At 47.0% G+C, this 26067-nt stretch overlaps 1 protein-coding gene across 1 annotated transcript in view; it reads left to right on the forward strand.

The window, feature by feature from the left end:
• The first annotated feature begins 6647 nt into the window (after positions 1-6647).
• C12H3orf70 (chromosome 12 C3orf70 homolog) overlaps positions 6648-26067 on the forward strand; it is a 47980-nt gene continuing 28560 nt past the window's right edge. The window contains exon 1 of the mRNA XM_006987732.4: positions 6648-7105. Coding sequence (XP_006987794.1) covers positions 6916-7105 — 190 coding nt within the window. The 5' untranslated portion in view covers positions 6648-6915. The remainder of the gene's footprint in view (positions 7106-26067) is intronic.

Consider the following 26067-nt stretch of genomic DNA (forward strand, 5'->3'; position numbering starts at 1 on the left):
GTTTGGGTTCTTGCCAGCCGTAGGCCGGAGAGTCCTTGCCATAGGGTCACTCATAATGCCCCCAGAGTCGTTAGGGCCAGGGCCTAGAGCCTGGTAGCTCTGACAACTTAGGCTTGGCCATCCATCTTAAACAAGCCAACTAAACAGAGAGGTAGCAATGGGTCTCAGAGAAAGGAGACTTAGTCAATGTTGGGAACACACAGGAAGGAGGAATGAGGAGGTACAGCGGCTCCAAGTTCACCTGCGAGGTCCTGGCATGAGGCTTAGGTTTCACTAGGCATCTGGAGGTCTGCATAACGAAGCAGTCTCAGTCAGTGTTCCCTACCCCATCATCCACCCATCGGTGTCTTCAGCAGCTCCCGTCTCTCAGGCAAAGTTGTCACAACTGTGAAACTGGAGACAAATTCCTCTCCTGCTGGCCCCAGGCAGTCAGCATTTTCTTTCTCTGAGCGTGAGATTCCTGGGAATCCGGTTTCTTGAGGGAACCATTGTTTCAGCCAAAAGGAAGGGCGCAGATGCCTCCAGAATATTTTGTTTCCGCCAGGCTGGTTCCAAGAGGGCTGTTGACAAGAGGCCAACACAAATCACATTCTTTGCAACCTAATCTTGGAAATGCTCCCACCTCCATTTCTGAAGTTGCAATTGCTCCATCCGACCCATATTTCTTTCAAGAAGACGGCAGAGCTGGCCCAGGCCTTGCTGGCTGCCCAGTGTGCGCTGCCCTCTCCCTGGCCTTTGTACAGGCAGTGCATTCTTGCTGGGAAATGTGTTTTGATGGCTCTGGGCAGAACTGCGCTTCTATCCTGTCCTTTGTTTAAAGCCGTACAAGCAATGGCCTTTTATAATCCTAGGCTCGCTTTAGGTAGCCCCTTCAGATTGTCTCCAGCAAACTGTTAGGGTGCTGTGCCACTTTCCCTGGGGAGACATGAACAACAGCTCCTCACCCCGGGATAGGGGTGACAGGGCATCCGGGACTAACTAGAGAAAGGATTCTGCGGAAGTCTAGCTTAGCGAGCCAGTGAGTTTCCTGAGGACACTTACTGGAGCCTGGGGCCTCACAGGCAGCGGCCTCACTGAGAAGCCCACCTCAGAAGGAGGGACAGAAGCTGTATCCCTGGGGCTCCCTGAACACCCTGTACTCAGCTGAGTTGATCGGAGACTCCCCTCTTCACAGCAGTTGTGAGACCCTGTGAGTCTTGTAACTTTGCTCCCCCGCCCCCAGCCTTCTCCATCTAGGAGGGAAAGTTTCCATTTAAAAAATGCTACACAAATGAGACCATGGTGGCTAGAAGGCGCTCTGTGGGCACTGGATTGTACCTGAGTGTTTGGAAGGCGCTCTGTGGGCACTGGATTGTACCTGAGCGTTTGGAGGGCGCTCTGTGGGCACTGAATTGTACCTGAGCGTTTGGAGGGCGCTCTGTGGGCACTGGATTGTACCTGAGTGTTTGGAGGGCGCTCTGTGGGCACTGGATTGTACCTGAGTGTTTAGAAGGCACTCTGTAGGCACTGGATTGTACCTGAGTGTTTGGAAGGCGCTCTGTGGGCACTGGATTATACCTGAGCATTTGGAAGGCGCTCTGCAGGCACTGGATTGTACCTGAGCGTTTAGAAGGCACTCTGTAGGCACTGGATTGTACCTGAGTGTTTGGAGGGCGCTCTGTGGGCACTGGATTGTACCTGAGTGTTTGGTATGCTGGGCAGAGGTAGAGGGCTGACTGCAGGCTGTTGTCCTCACCAGTGCCTCATTTATACTCTTGAGTCAGCTATTGCATTCTAGATGGTTCTTTACTGATACTATAACCTCCTAGTGCTTCCTGCAATGGGCTAGTTAAGGCTGGTTTAATTCTGTTTTAAAGGTTCGTCTTATTTTTATGTCTGTGTCTGTGTCTGTGCAATGAGCACACGCCTGCGCTTTTCCAACACACCACTCCAACAAGGCCACGCCTCCCAATCCTTCCTAAACAGCCCATCAGTGGGGAACCAAACATTCAAGTACATGAGCCCAAGGGACCATTCCCATTTAAACCACCACACCCACGTGCGCTCGCAGTCCCAGTTCACCCTGGTGAATACGCTTGTCCATGCAGGTGCAGAGCCATCTCCTTCCTCAAGACGGAGTCGTAATTTGCTTGTACAATGGAGCCTCTCAAGGCAAGGAACAGCCTGAAAACCGCTGTTTTATACAATGTGGAGTCACTTAGGACAAGGTACCACCTGATCTCAACAGGCTTCAAAGCAATCTGTTCATTTTGGGGATTTTGGATTTAAAAATCAGGTGTTTTGTCTTTCCATACACTTCACAATATTCAGTCCTCTCTCTCTCTCTCTCTCTCTCTCTCTCTCTCTCTCTCTCTCTCTGTGTGTGTGTGTGTGTGTGTGTGTGTGTGTGTGTGTGTGTGTGTGTGTGGAGAGAAAGAGAGAGAGAGAGAGAGAGAGAGAGAGAGAGAGAGAGAGAGAGAGAGAGAGAGAGAGAGCTGGTTTTGGGGATCCAATTCAGCTCCCTTCACATCTACCATTGAGCTACATCTCCAGCACAGTTGTGAACATTTTGATATGTCCATTTAACATGATTTGCCAGATGCCTCTGATGCACCCAATACAATGTCAAGAGCTGGGAATAAACAGTACCTGCTAGACTGTTTGAGGTGCCACGTGGAGGGTCAGCAAGTTCTTAAGGTTGCAGAGGAAGCTGGGCATGGTGTCACAGGCCTATGCTCCCAGCTACTTAGGATGCTGAAGCAAGAGAATCTGCAAGCTTGAGGGTTGCCTCTGCCTCTTAGTGACAGCCTATCTTCAAATGCAAAGTGTAAACAGGGCTGGGGGGGGGGGGTAACTATATGGTTGAGCACCTGAGGCCTTAAGTTCAACCTCCAGTCCTGATAATAATAATTAATAATAGTAAAAACAACAGTGATGATGATGATAATGACAACCCAGAGCGAACTAGACAAAGACTTCAGATGGCAATTGAGCTCAAACAAGATCCAGAGTCAAGCAATCAAAGCAAAAGAACTGGGAGGCATTAGGGCAGGCAAAGAGAATGGCACACTTCCAGAAATACAGCAGTAAATAAAACAGGTCGGTGGGCTTTGGAGCCTAGAGAAGAGGTTTGTTTTGAATAGCTGTTGTGGTGGTTTGAAAGAAAATGGCCCCCAAAGAGAGTGGCACTATTGGAGTTGTATGGCTTTGCTGGAGTAGGTGTGGCCTTGTGGGAGGAAGTGTGTCCACTCAAAGGCGGGCTTTGAGGTCTCATACAGGCTCCAGCCACGCCCAGTGTCTCAGACCACTTCCTCAGCTACCTCTCCAGCCCTATGTCTGCCTACACACCAGCATGGCCCACTATGATGATAATGGACTGAACCTCTGACCGGTATGCCACCTCAATGAAATGTTTTCCTTTATAGGAGTTGCTGTGGCCATGGTGTCTCTTCACAGCATGTAACTAAAACAGTAGTTCTGAGGCGGTCTCTCCACAGCACCCTAGAGGGAGGGTCGGGAGGAAAAGGCCTCTCTCTGGTTGTTTGTTTGAGATGCTGGGTTGGTTAGTTTTTGTCAACTTGATGACAGCTCAGATCATCACATCACTTAGGAAGAGGGACCCTCAATTGAGAAAATACCTTCATCAGACTGGCTTGTATGCAAGTCTGTGGGACTTTTTTATTATTATTATTACTAATGAATGATGTGAGCAGTTCTGCTCTGGGCAGGTGGTCCTAGGTTGTGTATAAGAAAGCAGGCTGGGGGGGCTGGAGAGATGGCTCAGAGGTTAAAAGCACCGACTGCTCCTCCAGAGGTCCTGAGTTCAAGTCCCAGCAACCACATGGTGGCTCACAACCATCTGTAATGAGATCTGGCGCCCTCTTCTGTATACATAATAAATAAATAAATCTTTAAAAAAAAAAAAAAGAAAGAAAGCAGGCTGGGCAAGCCATGGAGAAGCCAGCCAGGAAGCGGTGTTCCTCCATGGTTCTGTTTCAGTTCCTGTCATGACTTCCTTTGACAACGGTCTATAACATAGAAGTTTAAGATAAAGTAAACCCTTTCTACCCCTTTTTACAGAGATAGAAAACAAACCAGGACAGGGACTAATATGGAGCATCTGCCGTGGGGCCAGCTGGGTACAGGACAAGGCGGTACAGGGAAGCGTGACTGCTTCTGAGTCTGAAGATGCTGTTCTTATCTCCACACTGGAGCAAATGCTGAGTCCAAGCTGTGCTAATGGCCTTGCTGAACAGACTTCTTCCTTCCTCACAGGCAGCTCCCAGTTTAGCTGTACTGCATTTGGAAGCTGTTGCCCCCTGTCATCCTGTGATTGGTTTAATACGACTAGCAGCCAGATTGCTGGTAGCTGATTCATAACCACGATGCTTGGTTGCTTGATTAGGTAACCAAAACCTGTTCCATAAAGACTCAGTTTTTAAGTATTCGGAGGGTTGATGTGCAAAGACAACATACATGAACAATAGACAAAGAGGTATACTGTGACAGGAACAAGTCACCCAGCTCTTCATAGTTGAACCTGAAGATTCTAAATGTAGCGCTATAGCCAAATAGACAAGTCACAGCCCTTGTCAAGACCTATCTTGGATGGCTATGAGTGCCTGGCATCTTAAGTCTTTGGGTCATCCACAGCTTGGCTAGGAATAGTCCCATTGTGCTAAAAAATTGTGTCAGCATGCTTCCTAATTAGTGGAACCTTGTGGTTCAGTCTGTAATAAAAGCAAATGGGGTTAGCTATGTAAGCCCCCCTGAAGGTCTGCCGTTGTGTGGCCTCCTCTGATATGCCTGGTAGTAGAGGAAGTTTATACAATGGAGGAGAAAAATAGATGAAAACAAATCGATATACCAATTATTTTTAAAAAGTGGTTGGTGGGTCTACAGCAAGGCTCAGAGGTTAAGGGCACTGGCTGTTCTTCCAGAGGACCTGGGTTTGATTCCCCAGCATCGGCATGGCAGCCAACAACCCTGTTACTCCAGTCCCAGGAAATCTGATAAATACTCTTCTATTGGGCACTGTGTGCAGGTGGTGCACACACATACTGCCGGCAAAACAGCCACACACACAAAATAATAAAATAAAATTTAGAAAAAAATGGATTTGATAATACAGCAATAATGTGGTGTGGATTCCTTTTTTTTTTTTCTTGCTGAAGTTATTCTGAGATGGCTATATTAACAGCAGGGATGCATGGATGCTGTGAGTCAGCAGTGAGCTGCTTTGGGACTTCAGGGGGTGGACACCTGGGAAGTAGGTGAAGCGATGGCACCTTATGTTTAACGCTGTTTCAGCGGTAGGTTAATGGGGAGCCAGAGTTTGTGACTTAGAACAGACAGCCTTTGCCGTCTGGATCTCCCTCCATCCCTGACACATGAAGATTTCACTAGAGTCAGACGTATGCAAATTAGATTTCCCTTCCTAAGCCAAGGTTAAATAAGAGGGAAAATTATGAAAGGTTGCTTATGGCAGCAAAGATTTTTGAGGGCTTGAGGATGAATTTCCTTTAAAGCCAGGCTAGATCTCACTGCTAAGCGGGAAGGGAATAAGGTGGAGGGGAAAGGAGATCCCGGTATAAGCACGTTCCAGTCCAGCATTGGTGCTGAGGGGTTCTGACCCTCGGTAATTACAGGCATTTCCCTTGGCCTTGAGAAGCGTTTGGCGAGGAAGCCGAAGGAGGGCGTTCCCTCCTTTCCGTGTTCCAGGCTGGGTCCTGGCACCCACTGCAGGGACAGCCGATTCCCAGCGCGGTTCCCTAGGAAGAAGGATTCTTTTCCTCTTCTCTGGTTCAGCCTGGGATGGAAAACCTATTTGATTCAAGTTGTGGTCAGGAGGGAAGACAGCCGAGCAGACTTGGGGAGGTGGGAGGGGACGCTGCTGCCTGGGCAGCCACACCCATTGGCCAGGCTGGGCCCCACGGTGGTCCCGTCTGTGTGCCCACGTCCGTGTCAACTCCACACATACACTCCATGCATAAGCTCTCTACGCCATTCCAGCCCACCCACCACACGGCCACACACACTCATGTTCAACCTATGCAGCTAATCAGGCTCACACACACACTGTCGCGTTCACACTCACTCCCCCGCTCCCACCCCCAACTCGACCACTCCACAGTACGCACAGGCCACACACATAGACATTACAAGTCACCCAGTGAACCCCTCCACCCCCATCTATCAGGACACAAGCCTAACACAACCTCCCACCCCCAGCTGCCTGATGCCCCGAACCCAGCACTAGTTCTGGGCGGCTGGCGCTGGGAGAAACCCGCTAGGTCTCGGGTCTCGGGTCTCGGGTCACTGTCGGACCGCGGCGGGGGCGAGTGCGAGCCCCGCAGGACGCCGTGGCACGCCGGGGGAGGGAGTGCCAGGGCCAGGGCTGGACCGTGTGCCGAAAGGATGCGGGAGAAGGCAGCTGTGGCCAGAGCCACCCCACTCCACCCCACCCCACGAGAGGGCGGGCGCGTGCGGGACGTGTGCGTGTCGGGACCCAGCTGACCGTCCTCGCGGCCCGCCCTCCGCTCCGACAGGCGCGTGGGACCGACTCGCGGGGGCCAGGCTCGCCGAGGGGCGCGGCAGCCTAAGTGTGCGCGTGCGCGTGCAGGCGTGGCGGCCCGAGTGGGTGGGGGGGAGCAGAGAGGAGGGAGCAGCGGGGAGGACGAAAGAGAGAGAAGGGAGGTGGGAGCAGGCAGGAGGGTGGAGAGGAGAAAGAAGGAAGGAGGGAGCAAGGAGGAGGGCGCAGGAGAAGGGACCAGGGCGGCCGGCGGTGGCAGGCCCGGCCCGGTCGCTGCGCCCTCCCGGGGCGGCTCCTCCGCCAGCCGGTCCCCGCCGCGCCTCCTCCAGCCCGCAGCTCGCCCGCGTCCTGCCCGCCCCGCGCCTCTGCTCCCGGGCTCCGGCCCCCGCTCCGCGCCGGGAGAGATGAGTGCCGCCGCGGCGCCCGAGCGCGGCTGGAAGAGCGAGAAAGTGGACGAGGCGCAGGCCCTGGCGCGGAGCTGCGCCGCCCGCAGACCCGACTTCCAGCCGTGCGACGGGCTGTCCATCTGCGCCACGCACAGCCACGGCAAGTGCTTCAAGCTGCACTGGTGCTGTCACCTGGGATGGTGTCACTGTAAGTGGAACCGCGTCGGCCTGCGGTCAAAGCCCGCCTGCGGCCCGGCGCTGCCGGGACGACGGGAGGAAATCCCCCGGGGAGCCTGGCTGCAGTCACAAAAGGGGACCTCTCTGGCCCAGGGAAGCCTGGGTCTGGTGTTCTTTGCTTTTTCTTTAATGTACTTGCTTAGAGGCGGTAAAGCCGCCGGAGCGAGTGCCTAGTGGCAGCGACGTTTTCGGGGGTGGGGGTAGGCACGCACATGCCCCTTTCACTTTCTTGCCCTTTTCTTCCGCTGTTTAACAGAAAGAGCTCAGAGAAGCCCAGGTGATTCTCATTTATGCAGACCGAGAAAGAAGTGTGAAGGATGGCTCCTAAGAAGTTAAACAGTTTGAAGAGCAAACTCCTTAGACACCTAGTTACAGCGTTTGAGCCAAGCCAGAACTAGTCTAGGCCAGGCCCTTTCTGTTTATCCTGCAAGTTTTAAATAGATTAAACTTAAGTATCCATTTAATCAGAATTCCACAATTTGATTACTTCGGCATTTAGCTTAATCTGACTGATGAATCATTTCTTTTTAGAAACATTCTACAGTCTGTTTCCACATAATCTTAGATTAGAGGGCTTTAGAGTGTTTAAGACACATTTTCCAAGTGATCTTCAATCAAACTTCTTTTTCCTGTTATTCAGAAGCAAATGGCTCACAAGGAGAGATGTGATATGTAACTAATCTTTATTTGCATTAATTGAGGATATTTGAATATCTTAGTTGAATTATGAAGTAAAGGATAGAAAGTCTTTGCTTTTTTCCTTATAGACTCCGCAGACATTGGTTTGGTTGCTGTTTCCTCTGCTGATGAGGCCAAACAGGAAGTTTTTGCTTCTCATCACAACTGTGGCTTCGGAGTAGGAAATTTGGGGCTGAAGGACAGAAGTGGGATGCGTTCCATGGGAGTCCACCTCCCGCAAGCGTCCTGTTCATACTGAGGGATGTGAAGAAGTTAGCGTGGGCCCAGCCTTTCTTACATAGGCAACTGCCCCTTGCAGATGGAGTTGACTCCTGGGAAGTCCACATCTGCTCAAACCGATGAGCCTGGATTCTCCACAGTCTTCCTGATCCACTCTTTCCTCTGCTCTTACATGTACCTTATGAAATCGTGTGTGTGTGTGTGTGTGTGTGTGTGTGTGTGTGTGTGTGTGTTTGCGCGCGAGCGCCATGACTCACATGTGGAGGTCAGAGGACAACTTGGTGGATTTTGGGGAATCCAACTTAGGGTACCAGGCTTATGAGGCCAGTGTCTTCAGCTCACTGAACCATTTTGCTATCTCCCTTCTTACTAAATCTTAAATTCTTCTCAGATCGTGGTGGTCTCCACTCCAGATGTGCACGTTTGAATACACAAAGAATTTCTTGCACACGCGCCCATTTTCTCTCTGCATCCCAGGTGTGAACTTCGTGCTCACTGAATGACTTAGTGGGTGGAGATAGCCACCATTTTTCACTGAGGCTGTTGCTGTGTCCTGTTTCTGAACCGCCTGCCATTCCCGGCTGTCCTTCCTCTTATAGAAAAGTAGCCCTGTTCCTAGCCATCCTGGTTGTTTTGTTCTGAACACATGTGCTGATGTTAGGTGGAAAGCACCTGAGTTCTGGTCTGGTCGGTGGGGACCAGGACCGCCGCCTGTCATCTCTGAGGGGCCACTCTGCCTTTGCCTAGCTGCGTGATGTTAGCCCTTCTCGGATACCTCGTCACGCCAAGCTGCCGCTGCTCCCTCAGACTCAGCTTGTTGTCTGCTCACGTCGCTAAGTGAGCTTTGAAAACGGTGGCAGTTCATCCATGGCTTGCCCCTCTCAAAGCTGTACGTGTGTTTTTGGAGACAAGTTCTGATACCTTAGGGATCCCCCCACCCCGTTATTTTATTATATGAGAATTAGCCCATTTTCCTAAGTTACTGTGATTTCAGTCTTGGCTCTATGATCGGGTGTGCATAGTTTTTGTGTGTTTACGTGTGTATTATTCCTCCTGTGTTCATGTCATTGTGCCTGTAGTAAACGTCTATGCCTTTACTCTGGTTATTGATAAAGTAGTTGAGAGGGAAGGCCACAGAGTCCTGCAGCCTGCTGATAGACCTGCCCTTGAAGCCGACAGCAGTTTGCTAAGGAGCACTCTTGAGGCTGTTCCATATCACCTAGTTGCCTAAATGCGCTCTCCATCTTGTGTTGTGATGTCCATCTGGGTCAATGGGAGCTGGTCAACTAAATTGCTGCGGTCTCACCAACACAGGGATTTTGCTGCTGCCTCTTGATCTGTGCTTTCTATACGCAATCCTCTTAAAAAAAGGAAATTAGAATGAGCAGATAACTCAGATGGGTTCCACAATGCTTCCTGTTTTCTTTTAAGAGACCAGGGACTGATAAATAATCCAAACTTAGGAAAGGATTTCCATCAGGTATAATGATATTTGTAGTTCTTTATGATTTCTTTTCTGTGTGTAATGTTTATATCTGTACATATGTGTGTGTTTCTGTGAGTGAGTGTGTGTGTAGTGTCAGTATGTGTACATGTGTATGAGTGAGGGTGTGTGGTGTCTCTGTGTGTATAAGTATGTGTGTATAGTGTTTATGTCTGTACACACTTGTGTGTTTGTGTATGAGTGAGGGCGTGTGTGAGGCCCTGGGGTCTGTCCTCCGCCTTCCCCCTTGTTTGGGTCAGAGTCTCTTTGTTGTCTGCAGACTGGCTGGTCTGTGAGCTTCTGGGGACTCTTCTCTGCCCACCTCCTGTCTCAGGTAGGAGCACCAGGGTTGCAGACACAGGCTTCCGTGCTTGGCTTTTCTGTGGGGTCTGTGGATTTGAACTTGGGTCTTCTCACTTGCGCGGCAAGCACTTTGCTCCCCAGACCTTCATCTGTTCTTCTTCGTCTCTGCCAGGCTCCCACTCCTGTTCATGAGTGGCTGTGGTGCCCAGAGCTGCCAGGTGCTCTGTTTCTGTCCCCTCCTCTCTTGGTTGGGTATCAGTTCTTACTACATCTTCACCAAAATAAAATTGTTCTTGAGTAGAAACAGTTAACATGTTTGGGAACCTTGTTGTCTGTCAGGATTCTTATAATCTGTTTTATGTATCTCACATGTTTTCTTTTCATGAGGTGTTATAGAAATGCAATACAGATATGAATACAGCTGCATCCCACCCTTTAAACAGCATCTAAGGGTGTGCCCCATGAATTTTTGTAATTCCTTTAAAGTAGCACACGTACAGATGAGGACACCATTGGTTTGTTCATTGAAGCTGAGAATGCAAAATGAGAGATATCCTACCATACTTGAGAAAGAGAGAAGCAGAACAGTTAAGCAAGTTCAGTATATGTGATGGATGTTATATATATGATGGATGTCAAAACTGTGAAGTTCATAACCATAGAAAATAGAAAAGGCTGAAATATGTACATGTTTATAGAAGACATGTAAAGTATAGACTCATTGGTGCATTCTTGCATAATTAGCATGTTTGGATAATGACTAGTTTTTGAGGAATAAACTAGGACTTTTGTAAACCTTGTAGACGATGGAGACTACAGACTCTTACTGTGTTAAGAGTGTTACTTACTGTGTTACTTAACCTTTTCCTGGTAAGAACGATGTTGAGTTGAATGAATGAATGAATGAATGAGTGAATGAATGAGGGTTTCTAAGAACAGTTTTGAGAGGAGGGGGAAGTCGTGGCTTGGCTTCAGAAGAGAGGTGGGAGAGAGTAGACCATATGAAGATATTAGAAAGTAGACTTTTGTCCTTGAGTAGACATTGGTTTAGAAGGAAGAAGAAATTAGAGATGTAGGTGGGTGAATGTGGGATGTGTTTGAGGTGAAATGTATGGGTGTGAGTAGACTTGGGGTGAGGGGGAGGAATGGGAAGTTGATTAGGATCCGCTCCTAGGCTTCCGTCCTTTACAGCTGGGATAAACGGAGAGCAAGTGACGTGGGTGGTCATAAAGTCGGGTTTGGATTTGTCCAGTTTATGCGGTCTTAGTTGCATACAGGGTTGGAGAACTCAGAGGGGAGGTTTGGGCCAGAGATTGTATGAAAGTTTTCTGTTAACTAGAGGTTGTAGTTGGAGCCACGGGGAAGTGTGGTATCTCCAAGAGCAAGAAGACACGGGGCAAAGAATAAAGAAAACCCTTAGGCTCTCTCTTCAGACAAGTGTGGAGAGTCAATACATGAGGATAAACTCAGAGATGGCTAGAGAAGACAAATCTTCAAATGGAGTGCTGAACAGGCAAATGGCAGTGAATTCTGGAAGGAGGAACAGGAAGATGTAACCAGTACTCATCAGGTTGTTCCTTAGATATTGCCAGTTACACTCCTGATTTTTTTTTTCTGCAGAAGAGGATGAAAGATTTAGCCTTGCAATCATTACTTCAGGAATATACTAAAGTATTAGTCAAAGCAATTTGAGATAGATTCTTCAAGGCAAAAAGCCAACAGAGTCCCAGGAGCTGAGAATTAGGACATGGAAGTGATTGTTCATGTTTACTCACTGATTACTTTGTGACGGACTAAACTGACTGTGCTGGGGATATTCTCGACAATCAATGCCATTCTGTCCATTTCAAAGTTGATAAAGAAGACCCAGTGGAGTCAAGAAGCTGCCTCACGAGCATACAGCTAGTTAGGACTAGAGCTCGTATCTGGATCCAGGTATGCCTGATGCTGGAATCTGACCCAGAACCAGAACAGAGAAATTTAGAGTTAATGAGCAGAACCAATAGCTCAAGTCCATTAGAGCCAACGATGGAGAAAGTGTTTTAGAAATGGGCAAGTGTCATTTACAGTAATGAAATCCAGCGGAGTGAGTGAGAGCTGTAAAGAGGTCACTGGATTTGGAGAATAAAACTCAGGTGAAGGCTTATGAAAGAGAAAGTGATGAGGGGATGACAGGTGGGGTTGAGTGGGTGTACATGATGTGATGTAGGTGCCACTAGCAGAACTCAGAGTTGGCTTCATAAAGTCACATAATAGATGAGCTCGATTTCCTGCAGAACGCATCTCAGAAGATGGCTGTTCCTTTCAGGTTGAAAGCAGTCGGAGTGGGACTTAATGTCACCTAAGATGATATTAGCATATCTAAAGAAAGGCTGTCTCCAGAGAAGATGGAAGAATGGAGACAGAGGCAGGGCTGGAGGGAATTTTCAGGGCAGTTTAGGGCAGACTGTATGCTACCTAAAGGGTGGGAAGCAGCCTGGTCTTCAGGCACAGCAGTCTGCAGCATTTGGATATAATCGAATCCCTGTTGGTCAATGTCCTGTACAGAGGTAAAGAGCTGATGAGAGAATTTAGCTGTTAGAACTTCAGAGCAAATGAACTTGTTCGTAGGTTAGCACTGTAGTTTTGTGTTATTCTAGTGTTCTCTTTCCCCACATCCATACCACTAACACTAGGGAACCTCATACTTTCTGTTTTCCCTGGCAATCCCTGGTTGCTTCTTCTAAAGGATAGCTCTGTCACACCCATAATTGAGGCTACGGGGAATATATTCAACGCGGTGATAGTGAAAAGTAGCCGGAGGGGAAGAGCGTAGTTAGGTAGAACAGTCAACTTCTACCGGTTATTTCTCCATAAGACTGAAGGTCCTGCTTGACCTTGACTGGTGGTTGAAGAGGAAAGCTCAGGTCTTGGGTGGGAGATGTGGACTAATGTTCTGGGTAAGTCTGTTGAGAGATGTCAGAGCTGGAGAAGGCTGATAGGTGTCCTCCATTAGACTGGTGCTCAGGAATGTGTCCACCTCACCAACAGCATAAAACAGAATGCTTGTCTACACACGCTGAAGTATGAGTGTCTGTGTTAACTCACCCGCTGCCAACAGTTCACACTGAGCAGTGCTGAGAACAGTAGCGTAAGCATACATGTTTAGTAGGTAGTTTGAGACCATGTCCATTTAGTAAAACAACGGAGGTAGGTTCTTCATTGGGGCCTGTGACCTCAGGACCTCTGACCAGGTTTATAATGTATTGCTGTGATAAAATACCCTGACAAAAACATGGCGGTTTTTTTTGTTTTGTTTTGTTTGTTTGTTTGTTTGTTTTTTGGTATTTTGAGACAGGGTTTCTCTGTGTATTTTTGGTGCCCGTCCTGGATCTCGCTTTGTCGACCAGGCTGGCCTCAAACTCACAGAGATCCACCTGCCTCTGCCTCCTGAGTGCTGAGATTAAAGGTGTGCGCCACCACCACCAAGTGGCGTGGCGGTTTGAATGAAATGTCACCCGTAAGTCTCAGGCATTTGAAGACTTCATCCCCAGTTGGTGGCTGTCTGGGGAGGATTCGGGGTGACCTTGCTGGAGGAAAGGCCGCTGGAGCCTGGGCTTTGAATTAGCTCTCCCTGCTTCCTGTTTGTGGTTTGAGGTGTGATCTCTGAGCTGTTCCGGCCACCATGCTCTGTTCAATTGTCAGAGACTCTAACCCTCTGGAACCATATGCCCAATTAACCGCTTTATTTTATAAGTTGCTGTGGTTACAGCAACAGAAAATAACATAAAAAGTACCCGAAGACAGGAAGAATTTATTTTAGCTCACAGTTCAAGGTGTAAGCCCATCCTGGCAGGGAAATCAGAGAAGCAGGGAACAACCATTCACATTCCATCTAAAGGAGAAAAGAGCAAGGAATGCATGTTGTTCAACTCTCTTTCTCAGTTTTATATAGTCCAGAATCTGCTGTCCTAACAATGACCCCACTCACAGTTAAGATGGGTCTTCCTACATCAGTTAACATAACTAAGATAATCCCCAATGGGCATGCCCAGAGGCCCATCTCCCAGAAGACGCTGTATTCTGCCACATTGAAAACTAACCATCACACAGTACCAGGTATGCATTCCCTCTCATGGCCCTCTAATTCAGTCACGATGTGGTTGGTTACGCCATAGCATTCATGCCATTATTGTACGAGTGGGCATGTCCTGCCTGGCAGGCCAGTATTTTAATGCCAGGGTTTCACAGCTGAGTAAGACTGTTGATGGCTTTTCTCTGCCAGCAGCCTACGTGGCATGGTGAGAGCTATCTAGCATGAATGAAGCTTCCATCTCATTTCCAGTGTGATTTTCTATGTCCTGTAACCAAGATGTGTGGTGTCTTCAGCAATATGGCCTTACCATCAAGTTCTTAAGGGCAACCAAGAGCATTGGCAATAACCTGTATTGTTTTAGGGACCTCTTGGGCCTCCATGACCAATACTCTATAGGAAAGTGTCTTACACCTACAGCTGGTATCCATGGCTTTTGGGAGAAGCATTATCTACCCATGCTGGATATGTCTATTCAAACTTTTTTTCTTTTTGGTTTTTCAAGACAGGGTTTCTCTGTGTAGTTTTGGAGCCTGTTCTGGAACTGGCTCTGTAGACCAGCCTGGCCTCAAACTCACAAAGATCCTCCTGCCTCTGCCTCCCAAGTGCTGGGATCAAAGGCGTGCGCCACCACCTCCTGGCTAACATTTTTTTTTTTAAGTTGTAATTTTTGTTTGTGTTTTAGACAGGATATCACTATATAACTGTGGCTGCCCTGGAACTTGCTATGTAGAATAGGCTGGCTTCATACTCACCACAATTGGTCTTAAATTGTATTTTTAAGTTAGTTTACAAAGTAGGTTCCTAGGCGAGTTTTTCGCATGTCCTTAGTTTCGGCCAGCTCTCTCAACCTCTCCTCTTCCACTACCCCATGTCTGTAGACACTGAACCATCTCCTCTGTCTGTGTCCCTCCCCGGTGCCTTCATAGCACGTGTTCTGCTCCCCTCACCCCCGAGGCCTCCTCCCCAGCCCCAACAGTGGTCCCTTTCTAACTTCCTGGCCTCTAGTCACTCCAGGGTAAACACACACATCTAAAATTTGAAAGCTAGGATTCGCTAATGAGTGAAAACATGGAGTTTGTCTTTCTGAGCTGGGTTACCTCAGTCAGGGTAATATTTTTCGGTTCCATCTATTTCCCTGCAGATTTCCTAATTTGGTTTTATGTACCACTTACTCATTACCCACTCGTCAGTTGGTGACATCTAGTTTGATTCCATTTCACATCTATTTTGAGCAGAGCAGCAACGAACATGGATGTGAAAGTGTCTCTGTAGTAGGAAGTGAAATCCTTTGGGCACATTCTCAGGAGTACTTTAGCTGAGTCATATGGTCGGTCTATTTTTAGCCTTTGAGAAACTTCCACACTGATTTCCATAGTGGCTACTCAAGTTTGCATCCCTGCCAACAGTGAATAAGGATTCCCCTTTCTCCACACCCTTCCAGCATTTGTTATCATTTTATTTCTTTTTTCAATTTAAAACGTTTTTTAGAAAATACATAAATACTGTATTTACATAATTTTCACTTCTTCCTTTCCCAACTCCAACTCCTACCATGTCCCTTACTCCATCCTCTATAATTACACACACCAAACCAAACCAACCAACAAAATAGCACCCCGAATCTACTGAGTCCATTTGGTGGTGTTCTCATGGGATGACCAGTTGGGATTGGATAATCCATTTGGTGGTTTGTACCTGAAGAAGATTGCTTCTTCCTCCCTCAGAAGCCATTGCCTGTAGCTCCTCGGCTAGGGGTGAGGCCGTTTGAAATTTCCCGTCTGCATCGACATGTTGACTGGTCTGTTATTGTGCTGGTCTTGTTTAGGAAACCGTATTGTTGAGATTTCATGGGTGCAGACTCCCTGCCATGCCTGCAAGACACTGCATCGCCCTTAGGCATCCTGGTCCTGTGGCTCCCATATCCTCTCTGTCCTTTCTTCTGGGATGTTCCCTGAGCCTTAGAGGTAGGGATTGCATTGTAGACGGTCCACAGGACACCCCATTGTCACCCGATCTCTACATTTTGACCAGTTGTATATTTCTGTCGGGGTCTCTGTCCACTGCAAAGACAAGCTTCTTTGATGAGGGGTGAGATCTATAGATATCTGTAGGTGTAAGGATAATCCTTACAATACAACTATACATCATATTGGCTTATGGAAATGACAGTAGTGGGGTCTCCTCTAGGGTCTATAACATCTACAGCAGTGGCCAGTTGAGTAGCTGTACAGTCCTAGACATGAATTACCTGCTGTCGAGCAGGCCTTAAGTCCAGCCAGTCAGCTGTTTGTCACTTCCAAGGTAGATGTGCCACTATGACATTATCTTATGGTTTCTATTGCTGTGAAGAGACACCATGACCACAGCCACTCTTATTAAGGAAAACATTTCATTGAGGTGGCAGCTTACAGTTTCAGAGGTTTAGTCCTGTGATGCATGCAGGCATATCTTGATCAGAAGGCAACTTAGGAAGCAGACTGTCTGACTGGGCGTGGCTTGCGTATATATGAGACCTCAGAGCCCGCCTCCACAGTGACACACTTCCTCCAACAAGGCCACACTCACTTCAACAAGGCCACACTTCCTAGTAGTGCCACTCCCTTTGGGGGCCATTTTCTTTCAAACCACCATAGGCACCATTAAGGATATCTTGCCAGTTGGATTATTGTTGTGATTTGTAGGCTTTACAGCTTGGTAGGACTACTGATTACCCATTGGCAGCTTGTATGGGTAAGAGTTAGTATTCAAATGTGAGGCTTCCAAGTCAGTTCTAGCTTAATACCTCCTAGTCCTGTCAGAAGTTGGTAATATCTTCAGCAATGGGTCTTACCTTCAAGTCCCAGAAGCCAATCAAGGACAATGGCAATAGCCTATATTGTTTTGGGAGTCTCTTGGACTCACCTGGCCAATAACTTGAAGGGAACTTTCTATTGCCTGACACTGGGGTCTTTGATAGATCATCTACGGCTCTTGTGGGAGCATTATCACCCCCCCATGACATAACTGCATTGTATGTATGCATGTACACAAACATATTTATATATGAATATTTGAGTGGATTTTCCAAACACCCTTAGTGTTATTTATCTCTCCTTCCTACACTTCCCTCTGTATTACCCTCCCTTCCTCCTCCTCAGATGGAGTCCTCCCCCATCATCCCCCTTTCCCTCTTCATTGAACCCAAGTCCTTTCATCTCCCTCTGAAGCTCCCTCCACCCCACAGTCCCTTTCTACTTTCCTGGCTTCTGTGTCCTTAGTTCAGGTTCTATACTTCAATCTAAAGATTCAGAGTTAGAATCTACAAATAAAAGAGATCACATGGCATTTGTTTTTCTGAGTCTGGGTTAACTCAGTACACTATTTTCCATTTACATTCATCCATCTGCAAATTTTATAGTTTCATTTCTCTTTGCAGCTGAATAGAATTTATATATATATATAAATATGTATATATGTATATGCCACATTATTATTAGCCACTCATCACTGTGGACATCTAAGTTGTTTCCATTTCCTAGCTGTTACGAATAGAGCAGCAATGATCATGGCTAAGCAAGTGTTGAGTAGGATATCGAGTCTTTGGGTGCATGCCAAGGAGTCCTATCGCCGGGCCATATGCAGGATCTACTTTGAGCTTGGTGAGAACTCGGAGGAGTGATGGCCATAGTGGTTGCACCATAGGGTCAGATGGGCACTCAGAGTACTTTTAATTTCCATTTCTCCAATTGCTAACGATGCAGGTTGCTTTTAAGGTAGGGCCATCCGTATGAGTTTGGAGCCCACCATCGGAGACTGGTGGGCTGAAACAGTGGGTATGCAACTGAAAACGGTGGTCCCCTCTTCACAGGATATCAATAGCCAGCAGTTTGGAGGTAAGGTTGGGCCCTCATGAGCCCATCCCCCATACTCAAATGACTGCTGACAGGGCCAGTCTTGTGCAGGCCCTGTGCGGGTAACTGCAGTTGCTGTGAGTTCATGGTTGCTGGCTGTGCTGTGCCTAGAGAACGGCCCTTTCCCTGTCTTCTGACCTCCTGCCTCCTCTTCTCCAGTGTGCCCTGAGTTTTGGAGAGGGTGGTTGTTGCACAGGACTCTCTTCCAAGCCAGAGTTCCTCCATCTTCGGGATTCTGCTGTGCCCAAATGCAAACGATCATCACAGCTGGCCTCATTGACTACTGACCTTCCCTCATAGAAAGGGGAATGGGGAGTCAGGAGGCTCTTCCAGCCATTCCAGGGTTTCAGGTTTTGTGTTAAAAATCTTTGATCTACTTCAAGTTTATGTTTCCGTGGGAGATCTAGTGTCATTTTTCTGTATGTAGGTACACAGTTTCCCAGCATCGTTTATTGAAGCTGTGTCTCTTCTCCAGTGTAGACTTTTGGTGTCTTTGTCAAAAATGAAATGGACTAATATCTGAGCCCTTCGTTTATTCTCTTGACTCCTGTGTCTGTTTTGTGTCAGCGCCCCGTTTGCGTTCTTAGGGCTCAGTGGTGTAATCTCAAATTGCGTATGTTCTGCTCGCGATTGCTCTGGCTACCCAGGGTCTTTTGTGCCTCCTTAGGAATTTTAAGATTTTTTTTCTATCTCTGAAGAACATCACTGGAACTTTTTTCCTTTTATTGAAAATAGATTTTTTTAAAAAAATACAATATATTCTGGTTAAGGCTCTCCTCCCTCTCCCCTCCCAGCCCCTTCCCGTCTCTCCTCCCATCCATATCTGCTCCCCTTTTCTGTCTCATTAGAAAACAAACCGGCATCTAAGGGACAATAATGAAGTAAAATATAGTGAGATAAAACAAACATGAACAATCAGAATAGAACAAAACAAGCAAACAGAGGGAAAAGAGCCCAAGACAAGACACAAGATGTAAACGCAGAGACCTGCTCACACACTCAGGAATCCCATAAAACACAAACTGGAAGCCATGATACATACACAAAACCTGTAGGGTAAGATAATAGTAATTAATAATAATAAATAAAGGTAGAAAAAAGCCCTAATATGGCATTATGAGACAAGGAACCCCCAAAGATGCCATAGGGTTTGTTTTCTGCTGGCATCTACTGCTGGATATGCAGCCTACTCTAAAGAGTGGTTTGTTTCCCCAGTGAGACTGATGGGAGAAAACTAATTTTTCATTTGCAAGTGGCTATCAGTTGAAGATAGACAGTTTCTGGGTTAGGGATCAGATCTGTGTCCACTGCTCCTTTCAGCACCAGGACCCCGTCTGGTGCAGACCCGTGCAGGCCCTGTGCATGCGGCCTCAGTCTCTGAGTTCCTATGTGCACCCGTCTGGTGTATTTAGAAGGCCTTGTTTCCTTGGTGTCCTCCAACCCCTCTGGCTCTTAAAGCCTTTCCTTCTACCTTCTCTTCCACAGAGTTCTTTGAGCCCTGAGGGGAGGAATTTGATGGAGACATTCCATTTAGGGCTGAGTGTTCAAAGATCTCTCACTGTGTAATGTCTGGCTGTGGGTCTCTGTGTTTGTTTCCATCTGCTGCAGGAGAAAGCTTCTCTGATGGTGGCTGAGCATGCACGGATCAATCGATCATGTTTGTCTTTCTGGGTCTGGGTTACCTCACTCAGGGTCTTTTTTTTTTTTTTTTTTTTTTTAGTTCTATCCATTACTTGTTAATTTCATTAAAAACAAACCAAACCAAAACAATAACAAAAAACCACTGGAGTAATAGAGTCCATTGCAGAAATGTCGCACATTTTCTTTATTCATTCATCTGTTAGTGGACATCTAGGTTGTTTCCAATTTCTAGATATTATGAGTAGAGGAGCAAAGACCATGGCTGAGCAAGTGTCTCTACAGTACAATGAAGTACCCTTTACGTGTAACTGCCTGAGCGTGGTGTGGCTGGATCTTGAGGTAGATCAGTTCCATCTTCTTGAGGAATCTCCCATACTGGTGTCCATGGTGGCTGTCCCTGTTTACACTCCACCAGCCGTGGATGAGTGTTCTCCGTACCCCACACTGAGCTGTCACTATTGTTATGGATCTTGGCCATTTTGACAGGTATAAAGTGAAATCTCAAAGTAGTTTGATTTGCATTTCCCTGACGACGAGGGATGTTGAACATTTCTTTAAATGCTTCTCGCCATTTGAGTTTCCTCTTTTTGAGAATTATCTGTTTAGATCTGTACGCCAACTTAATTGGGTTATTTGTCTTCTTGATATCCAGATTTTTGAGTTCTTTATATATGTTGGATATTAGACGTGTTCTTGGTGAAAATCTTCTCCGATTGTTTAGGCTGCCACTTTGTCCAAATGATGATGTCCCATGCCATGCAGAAGCTTTTCAGTTTCATGAGGTCCTGTTTATTAATTGATAATAATGTCTGTGCCAATGATGTTCTGTTCAGAAAGTCTTTTCCTGCGCCAGTGAGCTCAAGGCTGTTTCCCTCCTTTCTCTTCTATCAGGTTCAGTGTATCTGGTTTTTGTTTTGTTTTGTTTTGTGTTGTTTGGAGACACAATTTCTCTGTGTAGTTTTGGTGCCTGTCTTGGATCTCGCTCTGTAGACCAGGCTGGCCTCGAACTCACAGAGATCTTCCTGCCTCTGCCTCCAGAGTGCTGGGATTAAAGGCGTGCGCCACCACCGCCCTGCGTATCTCGTTTTATTTTGAGCTCTTTGATCCATTTGGAGTTGAGTTTTGTGCAGGGTGGTAAGTATGGATCTTTTTTTGCATTTTTCTACATGTATCCATCCTGTTTGACCAGCACCATTTATAGAAGATGCTGTCTTTTTCCAGTGTGTATTTCTGGCCTCTTTATAAAAAAAACCAGGTGTCCATTGGCGTATGGATTTATATTGGCTCTTCAGTTGGATTCCCTTGATCAGTGTGTCTGTTTCTAGGCCAGTACCATCCTGTTTTCTTTACTATATCTCTGAAGTACAATTTGAGATCAGGGATGGTGGTACCTCCAGCTGTTGTTTTATCACTCAGGATTGAACAAATTTTGGAATTACCCTTTTAAACTATTTTTCTTTTTTTAGGATTTATTTATTTATTTTATGGATGAGTACTCTAGCTGCATGTATGCCTTTATACCAGAAGAGGGCATCAGATTCCACTGTGGATAGTTGTGAGCCACCATATGGGTGCTGGGAATTGAACTCAGGACCTCTAGAAGAGCAGCTAGTGCTCTTAACCACTGAGCCATCTCTCCCGCTTCCCTTTTTCAGCTTTCTTTGGGTGGTCATCATATGGGGTCATGAGAAATAATACAGAGAGGCCTGATGTTCATCGGCCCACAAATTGACATCGATGCCATCAAGGCAAAGAACATTTCCAGTATGGCTCATCATACCTTTGTGAAGTGTTTTTGTTACAAACTTCACTTAGTAATAGAAAAATATCATTTGAATAACAAAGAATCCTTGATGCCTTTTCTTAGTACAGCTGTGTTTTAGAATTAATGTCTGTTTCATACTGACTGTAAAATTATAGCTATACCTATAATGCTTATCTTCATATTTTTTAAAGCTGTGACTGGTAGAGTTAGTTTCTGTGTTTAACTTGGAGTTCACCTTAACAGATTCATATATGAGCCTCCACAAAAGGTTCTGTTTTCAGTTCTGCCTGGATGAGAGTGTAAAAGTGATTGTTTCTTTGCTATTGTCATTTAATATATTGTGTTGCCCTCAAAATGTAATCTAAGAGCCCAGTTATACACTGAAAAACTTTCTGTTAACGATAGGTGGAGATACAAATTCAGAAGTTGTGATCCATGCTAGACACACAGTGGGTGTGTGTCAAGTAACTGACCTCGGGCAGTATTGTCTGTAATTACTTAATTAAATAGTGCACATTCAGATCCATTCCCATATTTGTGTCTTGCTTTTCAGCAACCACATTAAGGGCAGTCATAAAACAGGTTTGGAGCTTTGCCGTATTTACAGTACAGTTACACTGATAGTGTGTTTTATACCTCACAATCACGTGTGATAGAAATATACCCACTAGTGTCTCTGGATGTTGGAAAAGAAAGAGGTCCCACTAGGCTACAGACGAGGTTCAACAGTCAGTGTGGCCTGCTCTGGACTCCCTCACTACTTCAGTGAGGATCTCTGTATCTGCTTTACATAAAAAGGAAAGTTAAGGAAATCATAAACATTACTGTTTGTGTTGACTCAGTGTCCTTCAGGGGAAATCAGGTTCATTCATTTTCAGAAAAGAAGATGGAGAGCTCACACTCGCTGATTATAGTGTTTGATTTTAAAATAAAAGGAGCAAAAATCTCTCTGGAACCTGTGTATGTGTGTGTGTGTGTGTGTGTGTGTGTGTGTGTGTGTGTGTGTGTGTGTGTGTTTGCATATGCATATGTGAGTTAGTATTCACATGTGGGTTGTCAGTGAGACAGATTAAGAGAGACTTGACTTTCCTGAAAGGCATTCAGCCGGTGTGTGTGTGTGTGTGTGTGTGTGTGTGTGTGTGTGTGTGTGTGTGTTTAGAGCACTGATGCAATGTGAATGCATCGTAGGGGCAGGACACTAGAGCTGAGAACTTAAAGAGGCTGCAGTGGGTATGAGCTAACCGGGTGCAGTGGGTATGAGCTAACCGGGTGCAGTGGGTATGAGCTAACCGGGTGCAGTGGGTATGAGCTAACCGGGTGCATGGGTGTGAGCTAACCGGGTGCAGTGGGTATGAGCTAACCGGGTGCATGGGTGTGAGCTAACCGGGTACTGTAGATGTAACCAACCGTCTTATTAAATAAGAAACACAGAAACAATGTAAAAGAGAGAGCCGAGAAGTCAGAGCTCAGAGCTAAAATCTCACCCTTCCTCCTGCTGTCCCAGCTTCGCGAAAAGAGACCTACTTCCTGTCGGTTCGTTTTTTTTAAAGTATGTTGTTCTGCCTTCTCATTGGTTGTAAACCCAAACACATGACTGCCTCGTCACTGTCTGAATGTACAGCCCCCTAGGTCTTAAAGGCATATGTCTCCAATGCTGACTATATCCCTGAACACACAGAGATCTTATGGGATTAAAGGCGTGTGCCACCACCGCCACACTCTTGCTATGGCTCTAATAGCTCTGACCCTGAACACACAGATATCTATGGGATTAAAGGCGTGTCACCATGCTTGGCTATTTCCAATGTGGCCTTGAACTCACAGAGATCCAGAGGGATTTCTGTCTCTGGAATGCTAGGATTAAAGGCGTGTACTATCACTGACTAACTAGTGGCTTGTCTGTTCTCTGACCCCAGGTAAGTTTATTAAGGTACACAATATTTTGGGGAACACAATACCCCCACAGGGTACAGTGGGTATGAGCTAACCGGGTGCATGGGTGTGAGCTAACCGGGTGCAGTGGGTATGAGCTAACCGGGTGCATGGGTGTGAGCTAACCGGGTGCATGGGTATGAGCTAACCGGGTGCATGGGTGTGAGCTAACCGGGTGCAGTGGGTATGAGCTAACCAGGTGCAGTGAGTATGAGCTAACCAGGTGCAGTGGGTATGAACTAACCAAGTGCAGCTGGGTATGAGCTAACCAAGTGCAGCTGGGTATGAGCTAACCGGGTGCAGGTGGGTATGAGCTAACCGGGTGCAGTGAGTGTGAGCTAACCGGGTACAGGTGGGTATGAGCTAACCAAGTGCAGTGGGTATGAGCTAACCGGGTGCAGTGGGTATGAGCTAACCGGGTGCAGTGGGTGTGAGCTAACCGGGTGCAGTGAGTGTGAGCTAACCAGGTGCAGTGGGTATGTGCTAACCGGGTGCAGTGAGTGTGAGCTAACCGGGTACAGGTGGGGTATGAGCTAACCAGGTGCAGCTGGGTATGAGCTAACGGGGTACAGGTGGGTATGAGCTAACCGGGTGCAGCTGGGTATGAGCTAACGGGGTACAGGTGGGTATGAGCTAACCAGGTGCAGTGGGTATGAGCTAACCGGGTGCAGGTGGATATGCACTAACTAGGGGGAGGTGGGTAACCAGGTGAGAAGGCCAGGGCTCTGGGAAGATAATGACACCTTTTAACATATTTTTGCATCTGATGTAGCTAATAGTAACAGACTCAATTGCAAGTTATAGTGGCTTTTTACCAGAAGTGCCACCTATTCCAGAAAAGAGAGCACTCAGACCCCCATACTCAAGGAACCAAGTCTGAGGTAACCAGGAAAGACTGTAGTTACCTCTTGGTTACTGTGATAGAGTTGGTTCGCTGCTGAGGTAAGCTACAATCTGGTCCTGCAAACATGAGAACAAAGAGAGCGTGTTTCTATTAACTTGGAGCAGACCCTGCCAAGGGCTAGGACCAGGGACTCTGGCAAGGTCAGCACCACCCGAAGTGTTTTTCTGGGCTAACAGCCAGCAAGGTGTGTCAGAGGTGGGCAGAAGGGGTTTCCTAGAACCCAGGCTAGGGGCAGCCAGGGAATGTTGAAAGGACAGACACACAGATACGGTACAGTGAAGTTGGGATTGGATAGGGTTCCACTACCCGTATGGCTACTGCCAAGATTTGGAACCTCAGAGAGTTTATTATGCATAGCACAGAGGGAGGGGCTACTCTGGGTAGGAGGTCTCTTCAGGAGAGCAGTCTGGGAGGAGGAAACACAGTGGCTAGTCTTTGTACACCCTAATCAGTCATTCATAAATACTCACACTGGCGCTCCTGGGGACGGCTTTGCCGTTCCTTTTGATCCTGGTCCATATGGGTAACAGCTTTGCCATGGGTCACTTAGTCCACAACATGGCCACCCACGGGTCAAAATACATGTCCACTCAGGACTTCACTCATTCAGGGCTTCCTCCACGCCTACAGGTTTCAAGGCATGTCAGCTTGCCTAATTAAATGGACAGAACACATCATCTCCCTGGTTCAGTTAGGTTAACATGCATAGAGCACATGGGTCCTTCATTGGCTTAATTTATACAGTTCTCGGAGCATTAACCAGTCTCATTAGAAATGGCCTCAGACTTTGTCCAGTCCTTTTCTTAAATGCTGTTTGAAATCCTGCACAGCCAGCTTAACACGTTTTCCCCCCTCTCTTGGAGTCCCCTCTGGAGCTTTGCTTAACTCTCTGGAGCTCTGCTTTCGGCCATAAATCTTTCGTTTTTCTTCTTTCTATAAGAATAGAACTCGAAAACTCGCCCTTTACTCTTGTAATTCATGAGACGAGGCCCCAGGACCACTAGCTCCTCGGTTATACACACCAAAGGACACTTCCTTTTCCCATTTCAATACCGGACAGAATTTACCTCGGAATATGTTAATTTATGTTAATCTTAGTTTCAAGCACTTTTTGATGTTTTTTTTTTTTATTTCTTTTAAAATGACAGAAGCTGTCAAGGTTGGTCAAAGTGACTGGCTCAGCCGTGAGACTGACAGCTGTCAGATGTGGCCCAGGCACAGCCAAAGAGGCATCTGCCCCAGGGCAGGCAGGGACCAAGGCTGCATTACAGTGTTACTGTCGTCTCCTCAGTCCTGCGTCTGGCCAGGCTGTGAGCACATTTCTACCTGAAGTCTCATCTGTCATAGAGTTTCTGTTGTGAAGAGACACCATGGCCGAGGCAACTCTTATAGAGGAAAACATTTAATTGAGGTGGCTCACTTACAGTTGGAGGTTCAGTTCATTATCATCATGGTAGGACATGGCCGTGTGCAGGCAGACATGGTCCTGGAGAGGTAGCTGAGAGTTATACATCTTACAGGCAACAGGAAGTGGTCTGAGACACTGTGTGGTATCTTGAGCATATAGGAGACCTCAAAGCCCGCCTACACAGTGACACACTTCCTCCAACAAAACCACACCTACTCCACAAGGCCACACCTCCTAAGAGTGCCACTCTATTTGGGGGCCATTTTCTTTCAAACCACTACATCATCAGTTTGCTTTAAATGCTCATCAGCTTCGCAGTAAAACTGGGTTTCATATGTCAACACCCTGACATGACTTTATAGTTATGGGAAGCCCAAGGAGACTTCACTGAAGCCACAGAGACCTTGTCAGCCATCATGGCTGCTACATCTGTGCCAGAGGCCACCATATTAACAACTACCTTGAGAGTTTTGGCTTCAGCCTTTATCATTGTAGATATTCTACTATGGCTCTGGAAAATGCACTTGGCCTTGACAACCTTTGATGATCCTACCCTTTCCATATGTCTCCACTTCCTGCAGAAGTCTCACTACAGCCCAGGAAGAGCACCTCCC

The sequence above is a fragment of the Peromyscus maniculatus genome, chromosome 12 (assembly GCF_049852395.1).
Source record: "Peromyscus maniculatus bairdii isolate BWxNUB_F1_BW_parent chromosome 12, HU_Pman_BW_mat_3.1, whole genome shotgun sequence".
Classification (NCBI taxonomy): domain Eukaryota; kingdom Metazoa; phylum Chordata; class Mammalia; order Rodentia; family Cricetidae; genus Peromyscus; species Peromyscus maniculatus.